Source organism: Perca fluviatilis, chromosome 6 (assembly GCF_010015445.1).
Source record: "Perca fluviatilis chromosome 6, GENO_Pfluv_1.0, whole genome shotgun sequence".
NCBI classification, from domain to species: Eukaryota; Metazoa; Chordata; class Actinopteri; order Perciformes; family Percidae; genus Perca; species Perca fluviatilis.
The window spans coordinates 15580406-15603645 of record NC_053117.1 but is presented as its reverse complement, the minus strand read 5'-3'; the positions used below and the strand labels follow the sequence as shown (position 1 = coordinate 15603645).

General features: G+C 38.6%; 2 protein-coding genes across 4 annotated transcripts; both read left to right on the top strand.

Moving 5' to 3' along the window:
- Positions 1–1374: 1374 nt before the first annotated feature.
- Positions 1375–12301, top strand: LOC120560853. 3 transcript variants are annotated; one of them, XM_039803733.1, is made up of 7 exons: positions 1375–1586; positions 3177–3258; positions 4819–5439; positions 5537–5569; positions 5665–5721; positions 6521–7708; positions 9030–12301. In XM_039803733.1, exons 2-7 carry the CDS (start codon positions 3240–3242, stop codon positions 10646–10648), a joined length of 3537 nt encoding a protein of 1178 aa, XP_039659667.1. In that variant the 5' UTR covers positions 1375–1586; positions 3177–3239; the 3' UTR covers positions 10649–12301. The 3 variants fall into 3 exon arrangements, with proteins under 3 accessions (XP_039659667.1, XP_039659669.1, XP_039659668.1); XM_039803734.1 differs by lacking the exon at positions 1375–1586 and adding an exon at positions 2066–2516; XM_039803735.1 differs by lacking the exon at positions 5537–5569 and having other exon boundaries at positions 9030–12300.
- A 908-nt stretch (positions 12302–13209) lies between these two features.
- On the top strand, positions 13210–22354 carry LOC120560852 (protein mono-ADP-ribosyltransferase PARP15-like). Its single transcript, XM_039803732.1, has 8 exons — positions 13210–13225; positions 15294–15349; positions 15474–15626; positions 17205–17354; positions 17890–17952; positions 18496–18681; positions 20135–20338; positions 22218–22354. The coding sequence occupies exons 2-8, from the start codon at positions 15331–15333 to the stop codon at positions 22259–22261; spliced, it is 819 nt and encodes a 272-aa protein (XP_039659666.1). The 5' UTR covers positions 13210–13225; positions 15294–15330; the 3' UTR covers positions 22262–22354.
- Positions 22355–23240: the final 886 nt, after the last annotated feature.

Here is a 23240-nt window from a genome sequence, read left to right as displayed (position 1 = left end):
TGTTTTGTCCAGCAGGTGGAGCTCTGATGGAACTCAAGCTTCTTCTGCATCACTTTGTATATTCAACTCTCTTAATCATTTACTGGTTTTACAGTCATTTATTACTTTTTTTGTGGTAATAATTTTGAAATGTGAAAACTGAAAGGCTTAAAGGTGTTTCATGTTTAATGTAATATTCATAATGATGATGTGTATACCAGCCACTCTGTAGCCTATATTACTACAGTAAAATGTAGGGATATGTTATTATTATAAGTATGACTTATATCAGTGATAACGAGTTTGAAGTCTGAAACATTTTAACTGATGTCGAGCATTTTCTTGTATATGTAGCATATGGCTACATATCCCCGTATTTTAAGTAGGCAATACAACATAGCCTATAGGTTACACATTAGCCTACACATTACATAGCAAATCCCCACCAATCAATCTCAAAACGTCCCAGCTAGATAGTAAATGCCGTAAACATGTTCTTTGTAAATGTTTACAATAATTTATCGAAATAACCAATTGCATGTTCCAAATGTTCTTCAACAATAGCCATTTTCAGCGTGGGCAACATGTTTTGGTCCTGTGTTAATCCTCCTGAACTCAAATACATTTCAAATAATCAAAGTAATAATTCCCTATACCATACTCATTCATATATATTACAGTTATTATTGAATATATATTTTAAAAAAATGTTTGCGCATAGAATTGTCAATAACTGGAATTGTTGGAATTGTTGGGGCTTTGTAAATTATAGAGTGTGGTCTAGACCTACTCTATCTGTAAAGTGTCTCGAGATAACTTATGTTATGATTTGATACTATAAATAAAATTGAATTGAATTGAATTGAATAAATAAATACACACATAAATCAATATGATTGTACTATTATGATCGAGTTATTCATGTTCAGTCACATTTGCAGCTTCTTTTAAAAACGTGAACTGATGACGCAGCGCAAAATTCAGCAGGTGAGTAAACTCTTAATTGCCATTAACTCATTAATACCAATTCATATCAAAATCCAAACGTGCATTGATTAAGGTAATAGGCCTATAGCCCACATAACCGTGCGGGTCTGACATCAGTAATCGGACATTCACCATTGATGTCAAATGTCGGAAACCTGATTCTCAAATCCAAGGCGCCGTGAAACGTGAGGAGTAATGGGAGGTTATTCACAACGGAACTATTTGATTTCATCAGGTGATGGCACCTGATGAAATCAAATAGTTCCGTTGTGTTGATTGACAGATGAGGAAGGACGTGTCTTCGTCTCTGCCATGTCCGGTAAAGTCCGCGGGTCCATTCCTGTGGAGTCCAGGTAATAATAGGTAGGTAGGTAATAATGATGATGAAATAATGATTCACTGACTGATTGATTGTCCGCCCCGTGCTCTCGCGGTTTTACCTTGGAGGATTCTATGAGGAACTTTCAGGGAAATTAAATTATTGTTCAAAAGCCAAAATGACACAAGGGGGGAGGATTAGTCATAGAAATGTATCCAATGCTGCTGAGGAGGCTGATATCTTATTAGACAAAGCATGACTAGATGAGAGGACAGAGGAGACATGGAGGGAACTGCACCAGGTAAGAAAAAAAAAAAAAAGAGAGAGGGGGAGCAAATGTGTGTGCTGGTGTTTTAGATAGAGAGAGAGAGAGAGAGAGAGAGAGAGAGAGAGAGAGAGAGAGAGAGAGAGAGAGAAAGGGGGGCAAAGTAAATATCTATCTATATATCTATCTGTTTCAAATGAAATTCAAAGTTCTTTATATAATGCATTATATGAGAAAGAATAGAAACTTTTTTCAAAGAAATAAAGAACCAAGACATAAATATAGAATAAACATGCTTAAATGAAAATGCTATCAAAGATGTATCCGGTTCTAAACCATATATACATGTATAGACATGCAGCAGTACAGAGAGTGTTCATAGTCACTTCTGTGATTGTAATTTCAATTCAGTGTGCAATGTGACACACCATTATTTTCTGTTTGTTTCGTCTGGACTCTGATGGAGTTGGACTTAGTCTTGACTTTGCTGAGTCTTGGATTAGATTGTCTTGATCACAGATGTATTCATGAGACGTTTGTTCTTCAATGTTTGTTCATAAAGCATTACAAAGTACTGCATTTCATTTAAAGAAAGTGTGCAGCAATATGAACTTAGTGCAAGGGAATTATTGATGTAAATTCACTGAGAACATCAGCAGATGAAGATAATTCACAAACAAAACACTGTGTGTTAGGTGCCGCTGTTTGAAGTGGAGATATGCTGCTATCATACCGCTTGAAAGAAAACTGATGATTTTCTGTCTTTTGGAAGATTCTTATTCAGTCTGACTAACTTCTCATATCTGTGCGACACTGTGTCTTATCTGTTCTGTCTCTGGTCATCAACATTTGGATCAAAGCCAGCAATTCATATTTAAGTAACCAGAATATTGAGTTAGCTCTGCTGATTTAAGTTGCATTATATTACCTTGAACTAGTGTTTATGCATTAGTTTAGCATGTACAGGTACGTGTGTTTCTTCAAAGCTTGCACCCACTTTTAGATGTGTAAAATGATTGTATTAGGTGGGAATGTTGTTATGTTGGTCTGACAGAACAGAAACTGGGTGAAACCTGTTTAACTGGCTGTGCCTACTCTCATGTTTTTTTTTAGTTGCTTGCTTCCTTGTCCTGAGCTAATTTGATGTACCTAGGTCCACCTTTTCCCTGAACTGATCATATCTCACCCAACCAAACTGTGATCTAAGGTTGAACAAAGGTCATCTGTATTCTTAAATGAGCATCTACTATCACAGTTGAAGTCAAACTGCCAAACATGAACACTAGAATGTTACTTGAACCACACCTTAGGTACCAGTGGAAAAAACCTTAAACAAAATAACATAATAGTTTGATAACAATCCATTGAACCCATCCATTCTTTTTCTTCTTTTTTCAGAAAAGGGCAACAGCACACTCAGCTGAAATAGTCAGTCATATACAGTATGGGCATATGCATGTTTTATGAGCAAATGAGTTATATGCTTACACATGAATGTAGAAATATGTGTATGTTAACCATGAGCAATATAAACACAAATGCACAAGTGACTGAATGAATGGAAACAGATGGCATTGCTATTTAATTAAAGCTTCTCAGTAAGTAAACCTATTTATTCTTTTTTAGGTTCTCAGGTTAAAGTTAGTTTCCAGTTGAATTGGTCTCTAATGTTTCCAGTGAAGTGACATCATGGCGACTGCACCACCAGGTGAGTTTAGTCAAGACTTTGTTAGTCTGGATAACACACTGTCTTCGGTCTTTTTCCACATATTACACACTTGAAAAAACAAACTGAACTATTGTCTATGTTTTATCAATGTTTGACAATGCCCCTGTATATGTTCAAAGTTTTATCATTTACTGACTCCTTGTCCACTTATCAATGCTGTGACTTGTTTGGGTCTGTTTTCTGGGTCACAAATATCAATGTAAAACATCCAAGCACACAAATTCATAAATTGTGTGCAAAAGTTTGAAATCAATGTGTACAAATTAATAAACTGTTAAAAAATATTCATGGGAACAATAAGGGTTGCTGCATGCTTTTAACAACACCTTGGGAATCTTGCCTGCCATTGTTTGTTCCTGCAATGTTACAGGCTTTTATGCCTGATGTTTTTTTTTTATTATCTGGAGCATTCGGTCAAGAAAAGTGCTTTCCAAATAAAATGTATTATTTGTTATTATTTTCGGTCAAAAGAAGCACCGTGCTCATTTCAGTGAAGTTTGTAGTTATCAGAAAGTATCGCTTTTGCATTAAGGAATCAATGATTTTAAACAGGATTAGCATACATTACGTTTACGTTTATTACGTTACATTTATTTAGCTGACGCTTTTATCCAAAGCAACTTACTTACTTAGATGGGTAGTATTTCTGCTGTAATGATGTCAATAGTGAACTCATTCCACCCTTAAGGAGCAAGAACTGAAATGAGTCATCTTGACTATGTTAAGCTAGGCCCCCTTTTATAGTGAGGGTGCAGCAAGCAGATTGGCAGTAGCAGAGCATAGCATAGATTTCTTGTTATACTACCTATGCCTTTGAAAGCAAACCTACACCCTTAGTTGACAGAGTTATTGGCAGTGTGATTATTTCTCCTGTCCATCCTGGCTGTAAAGTGACCCCCTTTCAAACATGACTACACTGTAAGAAATAAGGGGACAAATCCACAATCCTCATTCTATATATAAATGCAAGTTATCCCACGCAAGTCAAGTGGGTATCTTTCAAAATGACAGTCTTATTAGCACTAAATTCCATCGTATGTATGCAGCAGGCTGACCTCTTGTTGAGCTGTACATCCTGGTAATTGCATGTAGGTTTGTTGCCGCTGGGACAAAACCACCAGTGATAAATCTAAATGTGACTGCCAGGACAAAGATAGACACTCTTAAGTCTAACTGAGTGGAATAATTGCACACACCAACAACTCTTTAAATTTACATATGACATGTGGGTATTGTATTGAAATAGACTTTAAACAACGTTATGCTATCCTTTAAGACTAGACTAAATCAAGGACTCTAAACCACATCTAAGAATGATCCTAGAAATAGGATTCCTTCCTATCTGAGAAGCTGGCCCTAAATTATTTGATGATTTGCAACATCAGTGGTGAATTTTTAAGTTCTTGATAGCAGACAGATCCTCTCCGAGTCTAACTTGGGAAACTGTGAATTTCTTTATAGTTGTAAATCCATTGGATCATATTCTTCTTATTATTAAATATGTTAGTTATGCTTCCTGATTTCCTGTTTTCTTTTCAGTGTCTGAGCTGAGGGTTGTTCTGCTGGGGAACAGCTGGTCTGAGAGGAGTTCAGTCGGGAACTTCATAGTGGGAGAGACTGTGTTCAACACTGAGGAAGAACCAGTCTTTCTGAAAGTCAGCATACAAATTGAAGAGAAAAAAATAGTTGTCATTAACACTCCAGATCTGCTGCTCCCAAACATCTCTGAAGACAAACTAAGAAAACATGTAGAAAACTGTGTTAAACACTCTGATCCTGGCCCTCATGTGTTCCTGCTGGTTCTACAGCCTGAAGACTTCACTGAGAAACACAAACTGAGACTCTGCAGAGTCCTGAAACTCTTCAGTGATCGGTCATTTGATCATTCATTGGTGCGGATATTACCACCCAGAGAGGAGAGTTCAGGTTTCATGTCAAAATATGCACAAAACCTACCCTTAAAAGACATGATCAGCAAATGTAGATACAGATACATGAGGCAGAAGAGCCTTGAACTTTCAGAGCTGTTGACATACTTGGATCAAATTATAAGTAACAATGGAGGACATTTGAGGTGTGATTCACCTTTGCATGGTGATCATCGGAATCTGAAAAAACAGGAAACGTCCATTGCTGACTTAGACTCTGTAAAACCTCCTGGTAAGTGCTAAATGTGTGACAAATACAACTGAGTCTTGATTAAGTTAGAACATTAAGTTGAAACGTATTCAATTTAATGGTGTTGCTCTTTTTGTAGGGTGGAAATCTTTGGTGGAAACTGTAAACAGCTGTAGGCCTAAGTGAATTTATTACAAATGATCTTCATCATGTACTGTGCTTAAAGATGAATTTTATGTTTTAACAGGTGTTTTTTTTCTTTCCCAGGGTTCACACCAAACACATCACACAACCCATCAGCAGTGGAAAGCACAATGAACCAAAGTAAGTAAAGACTGTTCCATCCAGTTTATAACATGCCATAAGTAAACATCTTCTCTTTAATCTCGAGGTTCACAATCACTAAGAATGTTATACATGTTTAGCAAATAACCACATGAAACAAATTGTATAATGCTGACACATTAAACTGCTCTAATTAGCAAGAACCCTCAAATTGCATCACATAAAATATGTAAAACTAGAGCTGGGCAATTATTTTATATGATTGTTAGAGTTTCAGCAAAATCATATTGTGTCAATGTGATCATCATTCTAAATTAACAATTACAAGCTGAACATAGTGAGGTTACCACTGATTCAAGGCCTAATATTACTGGGGCACTGGCCACCCTTGCCCTAGAACTACCACTGCCCGCCACCGTTGGTCAGGACGGTGCTGTCTCTGAAGCCAGGTCGCGTTGGCGAGTGTGAGCTAACCCCCAATAACACTGTTAGCTTTGTCAGCAATGCTGCCGTTGGTAGCACAGCGCTGTTAGCACCATTAGCGCGGCTAGCACTCATTTGTGCTGAGCCCTGTCCATATTTGCTTGTGACATCAGAGGTGAGAGCCGTGTGGACGCAATCCCAGCCCAGACTTTCCATTTCGTTCAGAAAGTCCCAAAGATTGAAATGACAAACTTAAACTGGAATTGGCTCGAAGCTGAAACTTATCAGTGGTGGGTTAACTTAAAAGTGCAAGTTCATTTTAAATTTCACGGCAGTTTTTTGAAGTCAGCTTGGTTTGTTTGTTAATTTCTAGTTGTTTGTAAAACACTGAATCAATATTTATTTTGTATTACAGCATGTGGACTCAGGATTGTGATGTTGGGGAAAAGTGAAGATTCAAAGACAACACTCGGCAACTTCATCCTTGGTAGCCAAGACTTTGATTTCCAGACACATACCCCACTTAAACATGGTGTGGCCATCTGTGGAGAGTGGAATGGACATTTTCTAACAGTAGTGAAAACTCCAGACATCTTCAGTCTGCATGTGGAAGCAGTCAGAGAAGAGATGAAAAGGACCATCAGTCTCTGCCTCCCTGGACCAAATGTCCTGCTGCTGTTAGTAAATCCTTCTGAGTTCACTGAGGAGAACAGACAAACACTGGAGTTCATCCCGAGTATGTTTGGTCAAGATGCCTTTCGACACTCAATGGTCGTTACCACACATGAGGGGAATGAAACTAGTTTCACTGTGAATCAGCTCCTTAAAGGATGTGGCGACAGACACTGCAGCATGTTAACAATTGAGCGCACACTGTTGATGGAGAAGATTGAGAGCATCGTGCATGAAAACAAAGGGACCTTCCTCACCTTCACTGAAGAGACCATCAGATCAACATCTGGACACATCAGACCAGCTTTAAACCTGGTTCTGTGTGGGAGGAGAGGAGCAGAGAAGACTTCAGCAGCCAAGGCCATTTTAGGACAGACAGAGCTTCATCCAGTCTCCAACCCATCAGAGTGTGTTAAACATCAGGGAGAGGTGTGTGGACGTCGGGTGTCCCTGGTGGAGCTGCCTGCCTTGTATAGACAACGTCAGGAGGCAGTGATGGAGGAATCATTCAGGTGTATCTCCCTCTGTGATCCTGAGGGCGTCCATGCCTTCATCCTGGTCCTACCTGTGGGTCCCCTCACTGATGAAGACAAGGGAGAGTTAGAGACCATCCAGAACACTTTCAGCTCTCGAGTCAATGACTTCACCATGATTCTGTTCACTGTGGAGTCAGATCCTACAGCTCCAGATGTTTTTCCAAGGGAAAACAAGGACATCCAGGAGCTCCGTCAGTGCTATGGAAGAAGATGTGTTGTTCTCAACATCAAGGACCAGCAGCAGATTGCAGAGATGTTGGATGGTGTGGACATACCATATGGCTATACAACAGAAACATTTGCACATGCCCAAATAGAAAAAGTCATACAACAAGAGAAACGTATCAACATGCAACACACTGAACTTCAGACGCTGAAAAAGAGCAACATCACATGTGAGTATGTTAATGACTTTCCCATGTCTAAGTAATGTAGACATCACACTAGACTTGAAAGTGTATTTTTGTCATGGTCACGTAATTGTCTTTGGAATTGTTGGGCTGTAAGACTTTCTCAGTAACGGTTTACACTAGCCGCTGAAGCACTGCGATTAATCAATCAATTCTCAGGCAAGCAGCACACAGCAGCAGCCTGCCTGTTCACATCAGAAGCACATTTCTCTGCACCAGTCAACAAGTGATTCTGCTCCTCTGTTCTTTTCTAACCAGACATATAGCTCATTTGTGTGAGGGTGTGTGTAGTCATCTCTTCTCTCTGTTTTGACAGGCCAGACCAATGTGGATAAGTATGTAGTTTCAAAACCCAATCACAGCAGCGATACTCGGTAATAGGGGCAAGAGCAGAGGTGTCAATAGTATTCACATTCATTACTCAAGTAGAAGTATATATACTAGGGATTGAAAAGACTTCTGTAGAAGTTGAAGTATCAACTCAAGTAAAAGTGTAAAAGTACTGGTTTCAAAACTACTTAAAGTATAAACGTAAAAGTAATGTAAGGGGGAAAGAAATGCCATTAAGGACAAAAGCTTAGGCCACCCCACATATTCGTACTAGGCTACATATGTCTGCTATTTCCTTGCTGGAGTGTGACGTGATTTGTGTCATGTGCAGGTGCGATGGATCGTGTACAAACCAATATGGTGTCAGAATGGTATATGTTTATACTTCTCGTCCAACCACAGTCAAATTCACTCTCTCCGGATGGCGCGATTTATCTGGATAGGGTTTTTTTTTGTGTGTGATTATTACCTTTTTAAGATAGTAGATAAGTAAAAAGTTACTTAATACACTTCCTGTGCCCTGTGCCCAACATTGGGCATTGGGTCTATTGACTGGTTGCCAAGAATCAATGTCAAAAAGATGGTCTTATCTAATATGAGTCTGTGTGAGGCAGACAGCAAAAAAAGAGATAGAAAGGGGGAGGACACACTAGAGCAAGAAAAGTTGAGTCGCCTCACTTTGTACCCGTGTTATGAAAAAGGCTATATAGCCTATATATATGAAATTTTATATTATTATTATGGTTTAGTTACAATACAAATCTATAAAGTTAGGACTATGATAATTTAGCTAACTTTAGCTATATAAATAACAGTCTGTTTTTAGCATTCAAGACTGCCACTCTTTGTTATAAATTGACCTGTGATGAAATGATACCACAGTCAACTGGTCAACTACCACAGTCATTTAGTTGTACCGGCAGGGATACGGTAGTGCATTTCAGTTGTAATAACTCCAGTTCTGCTTATTTCCCAGGTGATGATGAGAAGCAGAGGCCAGAGTGTCTCAGGATTGTGCTGATAGGGAAGACCGGCAGTGGAAAGAGCTCTACAGGTAACACCATTCTAGGAAGAGATGAGTTCAAAGCTGAAACAAGCCAAACATCAGTCACCAAACGTTGTCAGAAAGCAGAGACCGTAGTGAACGGTCGTCCTGTCGCTGTGGTCGACACTCCTGGTCTGTTCGACACAACTTTGTCCCATGAAGAGGTTGATGAGGAGATGGTGAAATGCATCAGTCTTCTGGCTCCAGGACCTCATGTCTTCCTGGTGGTGTTAGGAATTGGCAGATTTACATCAGAGGAAAAGGAGACATTGCAACGTATCGAGAAAGGCTTTGGCAAGAATGCTAAAACGTTCACCATCATTCTTTTAACTGGAGGAGATTCACTGGAACATGACAAAGTGTCCATTGATGAGTACATTGCAAAAGGATGTGATTCCTTTGAGAAACTGATTGCTGACTGTGGAGGAAGATACCATGTGTTCAATAACTATGATGAACAAAACCGGACACAAGTCAGTGAGCTGATAACCAAGATTGACACCATGGTGAAGGAAAATGGAGGCAGCTGCTACAGCAATGAGATGCTGCAAGAGGCCGAGGCAGCAATACAGAAAGAAGTGGAGAAGATCCTGAAGGAGAAGGAAGAAGAGATGCAGAGAGAGAGGGAGGAACTGGGAAGAAAATATGAAGAAGAAATGGAAGCAATGAAAAAAAGAATGGAAGAACAGAGAGCAGAAATTGAACAGGAGAGAAAACTGAGAGAAAAACAACATGAGGAATACATCAACAAGGAGCTTGAAGAAAGAAAGAAAGAACAAGGAAGGATAGATGAAGAAGACCAGGTGAAGAAAATACAGGAAGGATTACAGCGACAGGACTGGAAAAGAAAACTTGAAGTTATGGAGGAAAACATAAAACAAGAATTCAAATCAAAGCAAACCATTGACAGAAAGTTGGGGCAGAAAACAGAAGAGATGAAGGAAAAACAAGAGGCTTGGGAAAAGGAATGGAAAGAGTGGTGGGAGAAAAGAGATCAGGAATATAAGCAGAGGCAACAGGAAGAACATGCAATAATCGAGCAGGAAAAAGAAAAATATGAAAACAACAGAAAAGAAGAGGATAGGATCAGACGAGAACAGGAGGAAAAAGAGCGAAAGGAATTGCAGGAAAACTACGAGAATAGGCTGGTGCATTTAAAGGAGGAATATGAAGAAGAAGCCAGAAAGAAAGCGGAGGAATTCAATAAATTCGGAGAGAAATGCATGAAGGAGTTGAAAGAGCGCGAGGAACAAATGAAAGCCAAAGATGAAGAATATGACATCTTACAGGCCCTTTCAGCTCAGAGTAAGGAACAAATGAAGAAAAAACATCAAGGAGAAATCAATAACTTAGTGAGGTGTTTCACCAAAAAAAGAGAAAATGTTAAAAGAATCCGTGACTTGCTGAAAAAACAAGAACAAGAAATGAGGGAGGGGGGAAATCTGGAGATTATGGAAAACCTGCAGAAAACACATGAAAACCAAATAAGTGACTTGATACAGGAACTTTTGAAAGGAATAGATGAACCACATCGGTGTCCCATCTTATAAGGCATTTTATTTTGTAGCCATGCTAGTGGCTTGGCTCTAGGGATGGGATCTGTCCATCTTCCATCTGTCCAGACTGAAACAACTCAATAACTTTTGGGTAGATTGCCAATAAATGTTGACATTTTGATTTCACACATGACACTAACAGCAGTCTGTTTGTATAACCAATCCATCCACCCCGGACTTCTGGTTAGAATAGAATTTGTGAATGTCAAAAACAAATATAATCCAACATGTAATTGAGAATGCAACTTAGCTGTATGGGGATGTAACATTTATCTACAGCACCATCATCAGCTCACCATTTGAATGTGTCCAATACTTTTGGTTTGTGAACACAGCCTATTTTCTCCTTTAGTCAGTGAACTATGGTATAATGTGGGATATCAGACTCCAAGGTGTCTCAATATATGAACATAATTGGACGATGGAGGTAAAGGTTTGCTTCCTTGATTATTTATCAGAACGTTTTTTTTTTTTGTTTTTGTTTTTTAGATTTACTCAATATCTTCATATAAAGCTTGTCAAGTCAATATGCAAACTGGCTGTAAATATATAATTCAGTTTACAATGTTCTAGGATAGAGAACATTAAACAGGCACATGAGTGAGAGTGGGCACAGACTAGGCACTGGTTAAAAACGTGCAGCAAATGTGCAGTAATGATGGAAATAATGCTTACAATAAACTGTTTTCATTAATCACTCTCCAATAAGAATATATGTTTGAATTGGCATCAAACATTAACGTTCAAAAGCAGAAAACCTGGTGAATCAGTCCTATAACTTAACCCTTGTGTTGTCTTCCATAGACCATGAACTTGTTGTCCTCCAACAAAATTAACTCCCGGTCTGTTTTGCCTTTTTATAAAGCATAAAGTATAGTATCACCCAATTCTATTGTACACCTTCTAGTCATCTAAAAAGATGAATAAAGATTACCAATAGTTTTACACTTTTATTTATGGTCAATAAACCACATTTACCGTACATGAAATTATACCTAATTTTGGAGTACAATAGGCAGAAATTATGAATTATTTTCACTATATTGAAGATCAGATGAGATATGTCAATGTTTGGTCAGGAAACTGTTTTGAAACTATTTTATTATTTTGAATGGCAGAACATATTTCTGATAAAGAAACTTTGAAAACGGGTCAAATTTGACCCGAAGATAACACAAGGTTGATATGAGTAATTATTGCAGTATGTGTTGTCCACAGCAGCTGTTACTGTATGAAAAACTGTTTGAGTTCATTGAATCCCTGCAGCCATCTGATGGCAGCATGACGTGTATGTATAAAACCATAAAAATAAAATGGTTATACATCTACAGCCTCTTCAGAACTCGGTAGTTTGGATCTTTTGAAGTGGGTTTATGAGGTACTTCTCCATAGTCAGTAGATGGCGGTCGGCGTGCCCCTAGTTTGGAGAAGCCAACAGGAGTAATGATGTGTTGTCTTCTTCTGCAATTTTTTGTTGGGAGTAATAACCTATTCTGCGATTTTCCAAATTGTTTGTGTAGCCTACTTATTTATAGATTTTATTTTAACAGTTCAGTATAAAAATACTTCAACAGCTGGGAGCTATGCTTGATCATTAGAACGACTCTTTCATTTTTAAAGCAGATATATTGTACATATTTTATTTTATTTTATTTTTTTTTCACATTTTATTGTCAATGTTCTATTCTTCTGGACTTTTAAAATACTTGCTTTTTATCTTTTTCATTTTCTCTTACTATGTTTATTGTTATGCATAAAATACCATGATGATATAATGCATGTGGGACTTGGTAATACGCTTGTTTTTGATATTAAACAAACATGAATATCATTTAAACTGCTCATCAGATTAATCAAAATGATGAAAGATTACATCACATAAATTAATGGCTTGATGTTTTTTGTTTGTTACATATGACAAGAATGGATATTATATACAGTAACTTATTACATCAACTTACTGTAAGACATCATTCAGATGAATCTATAATCGCATGTTCTGTATTGGATCTTTGCGTTCTTTGTTAATCATCATAAAAGATGAATAAAGTATTTCCCTGTAGTTCAGTGTCAAACTGACTTTTCACACAGATGAGCTGATGCAACAGAACAGAGCTCAGTTTAGTTTCTGCCTGCACAGGAGACACCGAGGGAGGAAGTGGTAATAGAGGCAGATACTTCTTAGGAAGAACAAAACAGAAAGTATTTGGTCTGTTTCCAGCACAATTCAGATATTTCATAGGCCTATTAAATATGAAGAAAACCTACTGTGTGTACTGTATATCAGTTGAGCTTTACATCACAGAAATAAAACAGCTGAAAAAAGTTACAGGTCTAAATTTCTTTCATATATTTAAAATAAAGATATTTTAGATGTAGAAACATAAGTATTGGGATTATTTGCAACACTTAATCCTCCCAATTAGCATTTCATATTTAAAAAAAACAACCTTTGTCATTTTTGAAACAGGCCTATAGAAAGAAGCCTGCATCATGTGACATCTGACTTGTTCTTTGTTTTCTGCTCTCAAACCTTCTTTACTTTCACTTTTGCAGCAAGAACCTCCGCAGGTGAGTGAGCTCAACTCAAACTTAACACATATTTTAATAATGATCATTAATCGTCCTCAGGTCAGTGTTGGCTATTCAGATCAGATGTAAAGCTTGTTATTATCACAGAAACTTCACTAACTGAGCCGGAAATAGATTTCAGCTCACTCATTAAATACTGACAGACAGGCAGTCGCTTTTCCATCATTACTGCGGAACATCTGTTCAGGTGTTTGAGGTGAAAATACAGACAAAACAGTCCACAATAAAACTGATGGTGTTCCTTATGTGAAACGATAAATTCATAAAGATCCTTGTGGGTTTTTTTTCTGATTGTCAACATATTAAAGTCACAATTTCAGATATTAAACAGAACCAACATGAACTAAGGAATTAATTACTAATTAAAGTTACCATAATGTCAGAGTTAAGTCAAATATATCATTTTTTGATTTAGCTTCTACAGGAACAAATGCTTGTTTCTTTCTCACATGAACTAGCCTATAGTTCAGGCTACATGTTTTTATAGTCCTCCATTTCAATCCACAACCAGCTACACACACACACACACACACACACACACAGTCCGACTTTCAGTGACTGCTGGGAAAAGTTGCTCCTTTTTACCTGCTTTTATATATAAAGGCTTAGACTGGTGGTGCAGCAACTTATTCAACTAAAACAAAATAAACAAAATACTGTTGGTGTTCTGTGTAGTTGATTAGCTGATTTGACAGTACAAGGCTACAAATGAGTTGTGTTATTTGTTCAGTTCTGGTTAATACACGTTGTAAGTTCTAATTAGACAAGTTGTATTATCACAGTGACTGACTGAGCTAGAAGCATGCTTTCTGTTCACTTACACATTAAACTGAATATTACACCTTCACACAGACTGAGATAAAAGCAGAAATAATTATAATAATTGTATAATAATGTGACGTAGTAATTATGTATTATCGATTATGGTTTGTTTCAGTCAGGGCTAATGTAATCTAAAACAATCCATTTGTAGTGGTGTCCAAGACTCTGAGACTGAGATTTATGGACAAACTTTATGGAAATCTTTCATATTTCAGTATGTACGTTAAACTGCAGTAAGAAGAATAGTGTCAGGCAGAATATATTAAAGTTATAATGTTGTTCAGAGTTAAGAACTACTTTTAAAGGAACAATTAACTTTATAGCATTCAGTACGAGTTCATATTTCTAAATTAAATCTTGTAATGAGACAAATCTGGCTTTATGAGGTTGCAAACATGTTTGGACAGGATGTTTGTCACGAATGTGGAGTGTGACTTCAGCTAAAAATCCAATAATTTGTACTGGGGAGTTGTGCTGACCCAATATAACATGCAGTTAGAGATTACAATTTAAACAACTTAATTTATTATGAACTAAAATACAAGGGAACAGATTTTAAACGCAGGTTGAAAGTTCAATAAAAAAAACATTAAACCGTTCACTGTCCAGTCCAGTTTAAAGCCAGTTTGCTTGTAGCTTTGGCTGTAGGCTGCAGAGGTCTCCAGTCCCTCGATGCCTCAAGTCTCCAACTATTGGTTACAGAGTGTGAAAACGATTTAGCACACTTATCTACTGCTTAAGTCTTAAAATGCATCAGGAGCTAGGATGTAAGGTGGGATCATACGTCTCTATTAACCCATAGAGATGAGCCAAATTATCTATATACACTGCAAACAAAGCCATCTATAAAACACCCATGATTCTGTAGTATTAGTAGGCCCGCCTCCTCAGGTTCAACAGCTCAAAGCAAATAATAAGGAAAGGGAAACTAAACTGTAAGAGGGGTGGAGCGCACATTCTGTAAGAGGAAGATAGGAATCTTTGGAATTTAAATTAAGATAGTACAAGCTGTTTTTTTTGTAATGAGGCCCCAGAACTCTTACTGTATGTTAATGATTTATTCTTGTCTGATGATGATTGTGATGTTGACATGTTGCAGGACAGTTGATGACATAGATATTAACTTGACTATTATTCATTACTCAACTATGGCTGTCTGAGTGTGTGGCTGTGTCAGTGAATAAGAGCGCAAGAGAACCTCAATTGTATCTATTCTTCTTTCCAGATGAATTAGTCTCTGGTGTTTCCAGCACAGTGACATCATGGCGAGTGCAACACCTGGTAGGTCAAGTTAAACTTAGAGTCTGGATACCAGACTGTCTTCTCTGACTGTCCACATATTACACAGAGCTGGTCTCAGGTCTGTGAGTCCTCCTGATTGAAGCTCATCTGATATTTTGTCCAGACCCATCTCCTATCTCCGGTGCGAATATGCCCCGGAATAGCGATGACCATGACAACATGCACATGACAGCATCTTCTAACAACGAGACAGCGGATGGCCAGATGCTGGAGGATAAGGCCACGGACTTTAAATCAGACTTTAAATCAACTTTTAGTAAGTAAGGTTTACATTTCCTATATCTTAATGTTAGAAGTCTGCCACCTAAAATTGAGGAAATTAGACAACTGGTGAAAACAATCAGAGGTAGGGAAACTATAAGCGATGAGGAAATTGCCATTAATAATTACTGTATAGTTAGGAAGGATCGAAATAGAAAAGGGGGCGGGGTTTGTGTATATGTGCGTTCAGATGTGGCTTTTAACTGTAGAGATGACATTGCTAGTGATTTAGAGATTGCTTGGATGGACATATGTTTACCAAAAAACAATCCCATTTTATTGGGGGCTTGCTACAGACCGTCAGACCATGCTACTTTCTATGACAAATTAGAACAGGTTCTTTTGAATTTATCCGACAAAGAGAGCTCTGAGCTGATATTAATGGGGGATATGAACACAATTGTGTCGGGCTGTGCTCATTCTTCCGGCAAAATGCTGGAGGACCTGTGGCATTCTTTTGGTCTTTAACAGCTGTTAAAAGTCTACGAGGATAAGCAAGACTTGTGAGGGTATTATTGATCTGATCATAGTTTCAGACAAAACTAAAATATCTCAAAGGGGTACTATTACTTATGGCAAAAGTGATCATAATATAAGTATTTGCACAAGAAAAACTGGTAAAAAAAAACAACTTTTACTCTCACAAGATCATTTAAACATTACTCCCAGGAAACTTTCAAGAGGCTGGTTGATGAGGTGGATTGGTCCCCTGTGGTAAATTGTTCATGTGTTAACATAGCATGGTCACAGTTTAAAGACAGATTTTAAAAAATCATCAACAAGGTGACCCCTCTTAGACAGATCAGAGTTAAACAGCGTTCTAGTGCGTGGTTTGACAAAGTTATATATGATGCTATTAAAACCAGGAAAAAAGCACTTAAAACTTTTCATAGAACTAAAAATCATGATGATTTCATTTTATATAAGCAAACAAGAAATAAGACCCAAGAACTTATTAGAGACACAAAATCAACACACTGTAAGAATGATATATTAAATAATAAAGATAATCCAAAAAAGTTAAAGACCTTAAAGGAATTGGGGGCCTTGCTAAATGCTAAGAAACCAAGAAGCACATTAATAAAACGAAAAATTCCACTAATTAACCCTGACAAAGCACACCTGTGAAGTGAAAACCATTTCAGGTGACTACCTCATGAAGCTCATCGAGAGAACACCAAGGGTTTGCAGAGTTATCAAAAAAGGCAAATGGTGGCTACTTTGAAGAATCTAAAATATAAGACATGTTTTCAGTTATTTCACACTTTTTTGTTAAGTACATAATTCCATATGTATTCATTCATAGTTTTGATGCCTTCAGTGAGAATCTACAATGTAAATAGTCATGAAAATAAAGAAACACATTTAATGAGAAGGTGTGTCCAAACTTTTGGCCTGTACTGTATATAATATATAATAAAGCTAAGATGAGCTGTGTGTGTGTGTGTGTGTGTGTGTGTGTGTGTGTGTGTGTGTGTGTGTGTGTGTGTGTGTGTGTGTGTGTCTGTCTGTGTGTCTGTCTGTCTGTCTGTCTGTCTGTCTGTCTGTCTGTCTGTGTGTGTGTGTGTGTCAGCCTCCTTCGGTCAGGTGTCGTCCCCCTCCCTCGATGTGTATCGGATGCAGATGGGTCAGCTCACCCTCGAGGTGTCATCTGGAGACATCACCAAGGAGGCCTGTGATGTCATCATAAATTCCTCCAATCAAACCTTTACCCTAAAATCAGGTGACTCTTTATTTCTCCTCGTCATCTTGTTGGTCTTACCGAACAAACCTTGTAGAACATTTAATCCAAAGGACCATCCCATTTTTACAATTTTAACTTTAAATCACTGACATCACCTTTTTCCAAATGACACAATCTTTTTTTTTGTTTCAAAGTATTAACTTCCTTACCAGGCTGTCATTAGTTTCAGTTAAGTTCAATGAAAATTGACTTGCAGAAACTTGAAACTTGCAGAAATAATCCATCAGTCAACATCATGTCTTCTTTTCTTTTCACTGTGTGGTAATGCAGTGGGGACCTTTTGAATATATATAATATATATATAATGTATTAAATGCAATGCAAAACAGAAGTTACATTGTCTAACTTTAAAAACTGTAAATATCACACAGCGATAACATTACATTGACCACAAATAAAACAAAACAAAGGATGTTTTGAGTCTCTGTCTCTGAGTCTCTCTCACATTTAACTCAATAAAAAAAAAAAAAACAGCATCATTTATTACTCTTACTCTTCTTCTATAATACCCCAGGAGTGTCGAAGGCAATCTTGGACAGCGCTGGACTAACAGTTGAGCTGGAGTGCTCACAGATTGGTATGTAGCTGGAATTGAACCTTTATTTACATGGTTTGCTCTTTTTCCAGCATCTTTCTGCTTTACCTTCACACAGTTCAGCCCACACAACTGGGAACGTCCCAGTACAACTGCTCTTCTGCTGATAGAGAAAAGTATTATTTGTGTTAATGCAAAACTCAAACTTTTTTGTCTGATGCACCTCTCAGATGAGTTCAAATGCTACGCAATGTTTCAAATGTGTTTATTTGAATAAATTTAAAGGTGGAGTTAAGTAACACTACAAATGCAAAGTAATTCTCAATGTTTAGGTTGGTTTGGCCAAGTTTGTTATCCTTTATTATTCATCTATTACTTTTAGATGTTTAATTTGTTCATCCATACATTTTAGGTAACTATTTTAACTTTAGTCTAAGTATAGGCCTAGTTAAATATTTGTAAAATTCATCCCTGTTAATTTCAACTTCTCTGCTAGCTTGTTTACTAGTTTTCGTGCACAAATGTTTGCTATCCTGATTGTTTTACCAGGCTGTGTTATGAGTGTTGTTTGGTTCCTCTCTGTAGTAAATTCTCCGAATTACCAGCCTGGTCCGTTCATCCTGACATCGGCTGGCCAGCTGCCCAGCACACACATTATCCACGTTGTCGGCAAGAATGATCCTGCAAAGATTAAGGATGTGGTTTACACAGTGCTGAAGTTCTGCGAGGAGAACAAGCTCAGCTCTGTCTCCTTCCCGGCCCTGGGAACAGGTCTGTGCAAGCAGAAACTATACAGTATACACATCAGTTATTATTTTAAAGTGATGGTTCGGAGTAATTTCACCCTAGGGTCCTTTGCACCATGAACTCGAGCCAAACAACCCCCCAGAAGCTTTTTTCACCTGGGTCAAACATTGGGAGAGTTAGCGTTATCAGCTGAATAGCTTAGCACAGGGGCTAGTGGATCCAGGTTTTATCTCGTAAATGACCCCACTAATAATGCCCGAAATGATACCAAACTTCTACACTAGTACATATAGGTTATGCACACATAAAACAATGGATTGGAAAGTTTGTAAGTACACCAGAAGTTTATGTAAATAAAACTTGCCTGTTGGCTTCTGCTCTCTGCTGTTGCTGCTGCTGCTACTGTTACCGGCAGTAAGAGCGCTTAGGGACGTCTACAAATTACAACACCGAAAAGAGATACAACAAAAATATTTATTAATTTAATGATTATATAAGGTAATGTCTCCAAACTTACCTCAATTATAACTTGTCTCCTGCTAGTTATACTACAGCACTTACTTTAAAATAAAAAGTCAAATTAATAAATATTTTTGTTGTATTTCTTTTCGGTGTTGTAATTTGTAGACGTCCCTAAGCACTCGTCTAACTGCAGTAGCAGCAGTAGCAGCAGTAGAGGCAGCAGCAGCAGCAGCGAGCAGATAAATAACAAGTGTTATTTATATAAACTTCTGGTGTACTTACAAACTTTCCAATCCATTGTTTTATGACTACATAACCTATTTGTACTAGTGTAGAAGTTTGGTATCATTTCGTGCATTATTAGTGGGGTAACTTACGAGATACAAACGTGGATCCATTAGCCCCTGCGCTAAGCTATTCAGCTGATAACGCTACTCTACGCTAACTCTCCCAATGTTCGACCCAGGTGAAAAAAGCTTCTGGGGGGTTGTTTGGCTCGAGGTCATGGTGCAAAGGACCCTAGGGTGAAATTACTCCGAACCATCACTTTAAGCTTAGTTTAACTTTTACTTTTACTATTTCAAAGAGAAGTCTTCTCAGTTCCCTGGGAAGCCATGTTGTTTGGATTTACAGTCTTTAATTTCACTATTGATATTCATTAATCTCGCTGTATTAAAGCTGACAGAAGATACATTTGATGTGATGTGCAGGTACAGTACATTCTGTCTGCACAGAGTTTGTGTCACATCAACCATCAAATATTAAAATTAAGCAGCTGTTATTGTACTGTACTGTGGACATTCATGATCCCAAGTTAAAGTAATATATTGTCTTGTCAAAGTCAAAGTACAGAAGTATTATCACCAAAATGTACTTAAAGTATTAAAAGTAAAAGAAGCAGGACTTTAGACTGTTAGTCTGTAGTGTACACCATCAAGTTTCACAGACCTCTCATCATCATCATCATCATCATCATCATCATCATCATCATCACCGGTCCTTGTCTGCCCGTTAGGTCAGGGAGGGGCCAACCCGTCGGCGGTGGCAGACGCCATGGTGGATGGGGTGGTGGACTTTGTGAGGAAGAAGCACCCGAGGTTTGTTTGCAGCGTAAAGATCCTGATCTTCCAGACGGTCATGATGGCAGAGTTTCACAGGAGCATGAAGAGGAGAGAGGGGGAGCAGGTCGAGGCCAAGAGCGTCTTAACCGAGTTCAAAGGTATTTAGTAAACTCCACCTACTGTAGATATGTGATTATTTTTATCATTTCTTCCTGTTGTTTTAATATGACGGAGCATTAGGGCCACATCAAGGGGGAAAAGGGGAAGATTTTTTATTTATTTTGCATTTCGAGAATAAAGTCGAAATGTCTAGAATTAAGTCAACATGACGAGAATAAAGTCGAAATACCATTTCGAAAATAAAGTTGAAATGTTGAGAATAAAGTCAACTTGACGAGAATAAAGTTGATCTACCATTTCGAGAATAATGTCGAAATGTCGAGATTAAAGTTGAAATGACAAGAATAAATTCAACTCCTTTATCACTTAAAGGTCCTACGAAGTGTTGCTCTTTGGATGCTTTTATAAAGACCTTAGTGGTCCCCTAATACTGTATCTGAAGTCTCTTTCCCGCAATTCAGCCTTGGTGCAGAATTACAGCCACCAGAGCCAGTCCCACAATGAGCTTTCCTTAGGATGTGCCATTTCTGTGTCTGTAGCTTTAAATGCTATTGAGGAGGAAAGCGAGGGGGGGGGGGGCAAGGTGCAGGGTGGGGGTGTGGCCTTGACCAACTGCCACTTTGCTTGTTTGCAAACCATGATGTCTCTCTCTGTCTCATGGGCGGGCCAAATTCTCTGGGTGGGCAAAGCAGAGAAAGCGGAGGTAACCTTGCTCCTTATGACCTCATATGGAGCAAGATTCCAGATCGGCCCATCTGAGCTTTCATTTTCTCAAAGGCAGAGCAGGATACCCAGGGCTCGGTTTACATCTATCATCATTTCTAGCCACTGGGGGACCATAGGCAGGCTGGGGGAATTCATATTAATGTTAAAAAAATAAAGTGAAATTTTCATGCCATGGGACCTTTAATCACATTAGAGTGACTGTTTATGCGCTAAAAGAGAAAGAATTTCCTTGTTATTAAAACTGATTCTGAAGTATAATTTCACGAGTTCATATAGGCCTTCAAAAGGCATTTTGTAGAAGACCATAGGTAAAGCTAGTAGTTTGGTTTATTCTCAAAAGCCCGACTTGACTCTTGAAATATCAAGTTTTTTCTCATGTCGACTTTATTCTCGAAATGGTATTTTCAACTTTATTCTCGTTATGTTGACTTTATTCTCGGAAAAATATTTTTACACTTTATTCTCGTCATGTTGACTTTATTCTCGCCATTTCGACTTAATTCTCAACATTTCGACTTTATTCTCGAAATGCTAATAATTAAAAAATCTTCCTGATACATTTTTTTTCCCTTGATGTGGCCCTAATGCTCCATCGTATTTTAATCAAGCTTGCTCTGAGGCATTATTCTGTTATTTCTTTCTCAGAGGTTAATTCTGGTGTTTAGTCTGTCTTTTTTTATTGTCACAATCTCCTGTGCAGACGCAAATCATCAACATGTCAGTCCACCTCTCAATACTGTCTGACTTCCTGTCTGTGGCTCTCAGCTATAAGCCCATTGGTTCCTACTGAAGACGTAAATCTTTAAAAATACAAATGTATAGTGACTTTGTTGGTGACCATTTTCAGCGGTGGATTAACCCTGGCTCTAGTGAGTATCTGTGGCAGTGTATGTGGGGTTTAGTCAAAAATGAACTACAGTGTGTGTTCATGGTAATGAAGGAAGATGTCACTCAGTGCAACACAGAGGAAGAAGATATATCAGGCTGTGACACACACACAAGAGCAAGTACTTCTTTGTGTATTCAAATAACTCTTGAACTTGTTGACTATAAGAACAAAACAGAATCTCATCATCCTTTAAATCTATTAATACGTCACACACCCAAACACAGTGTTTGTTGTGAATTCATAATCTCTGCCATACAAACATGTCTTACATACTGCTATTATGTTGTTTTATGTTGTTTCAGACACTGTCACTTCGTGTTTTATGGGACGTGGGGAAGAGACTTAAATAAGTGTCCTCCTAGAGGGGAGAACACTCTGGATCATATTTACTCCAACATTAAGCACGCGTACACAGCCATACCCCTCCTCCACCTAGGCCAGTCAGACCATCTCTCTCTCCTGCTCTCCCCAGCCTACACCGCCCTTAGACGCAGTGCCAGGCCCACCATAAAGACTGTTACAACCTGGCCTGAAAATGCACTCTCCAAACTACAGGACTGCTTCAGCCAGACGGACTGGGACTTATTTGCACACCAGGAGTTGGAAACATTCACAGGAACAGTACTGGACTACATCAAGTTCTGTATTGGAAATGTGACTGTGGACAAAAACATTCAGGTTTTCCCAAACCAGAAACCCTGGATGACCAGCCATGTCCCCACACTCCTCAGAGCCCGCGACGCTGCCTTCAGGTCAGGTGACAGAGCTCTGTACAGGGCTGCTCAAGCCAACCTGAAAAGTGGAATTAAGAGAGCCAAGGCGGATCATAAGAGGAGCATAGAGTCCCACCTGTCCAGCAACAATACACAGGAGGTGTGGCAGGGCATACATGACATCACAAACTACAGAGGCTGTGATGCGACAACAGGTGACCTGAGTGCGCCGCTGGCAGAGGAGCTAAATTGCTTCTTTGCTCGCTTTTAAGACATCACAACAGCACCACTCATCTGCCCCAGCCCTTCCCCCTTCTCCACCTGGTTACTGCACCACCCCACTCACTGTGAGGGAGTACGACGTTGGACGGGCCAGGTGCTCAGGGCGTGCACCCACCAGCTCGCCCTTCACCTTCTCCCTGGCTCAGGCAGTCATCCCATCCTGCCTAAAATCAGCCACAATCATCCCAGTGCCGAAGAAGTCTCCCATCGCCAGCCTGATTATCGTCCTGTGGCCCTCACCCCGGTAATCATGAAGTGCTTCGAGAGACTGGTTCTTCGACAAATCAAGGACTATCTCCCCCCAGACCTCAACCCCTATGAGTTTGCATA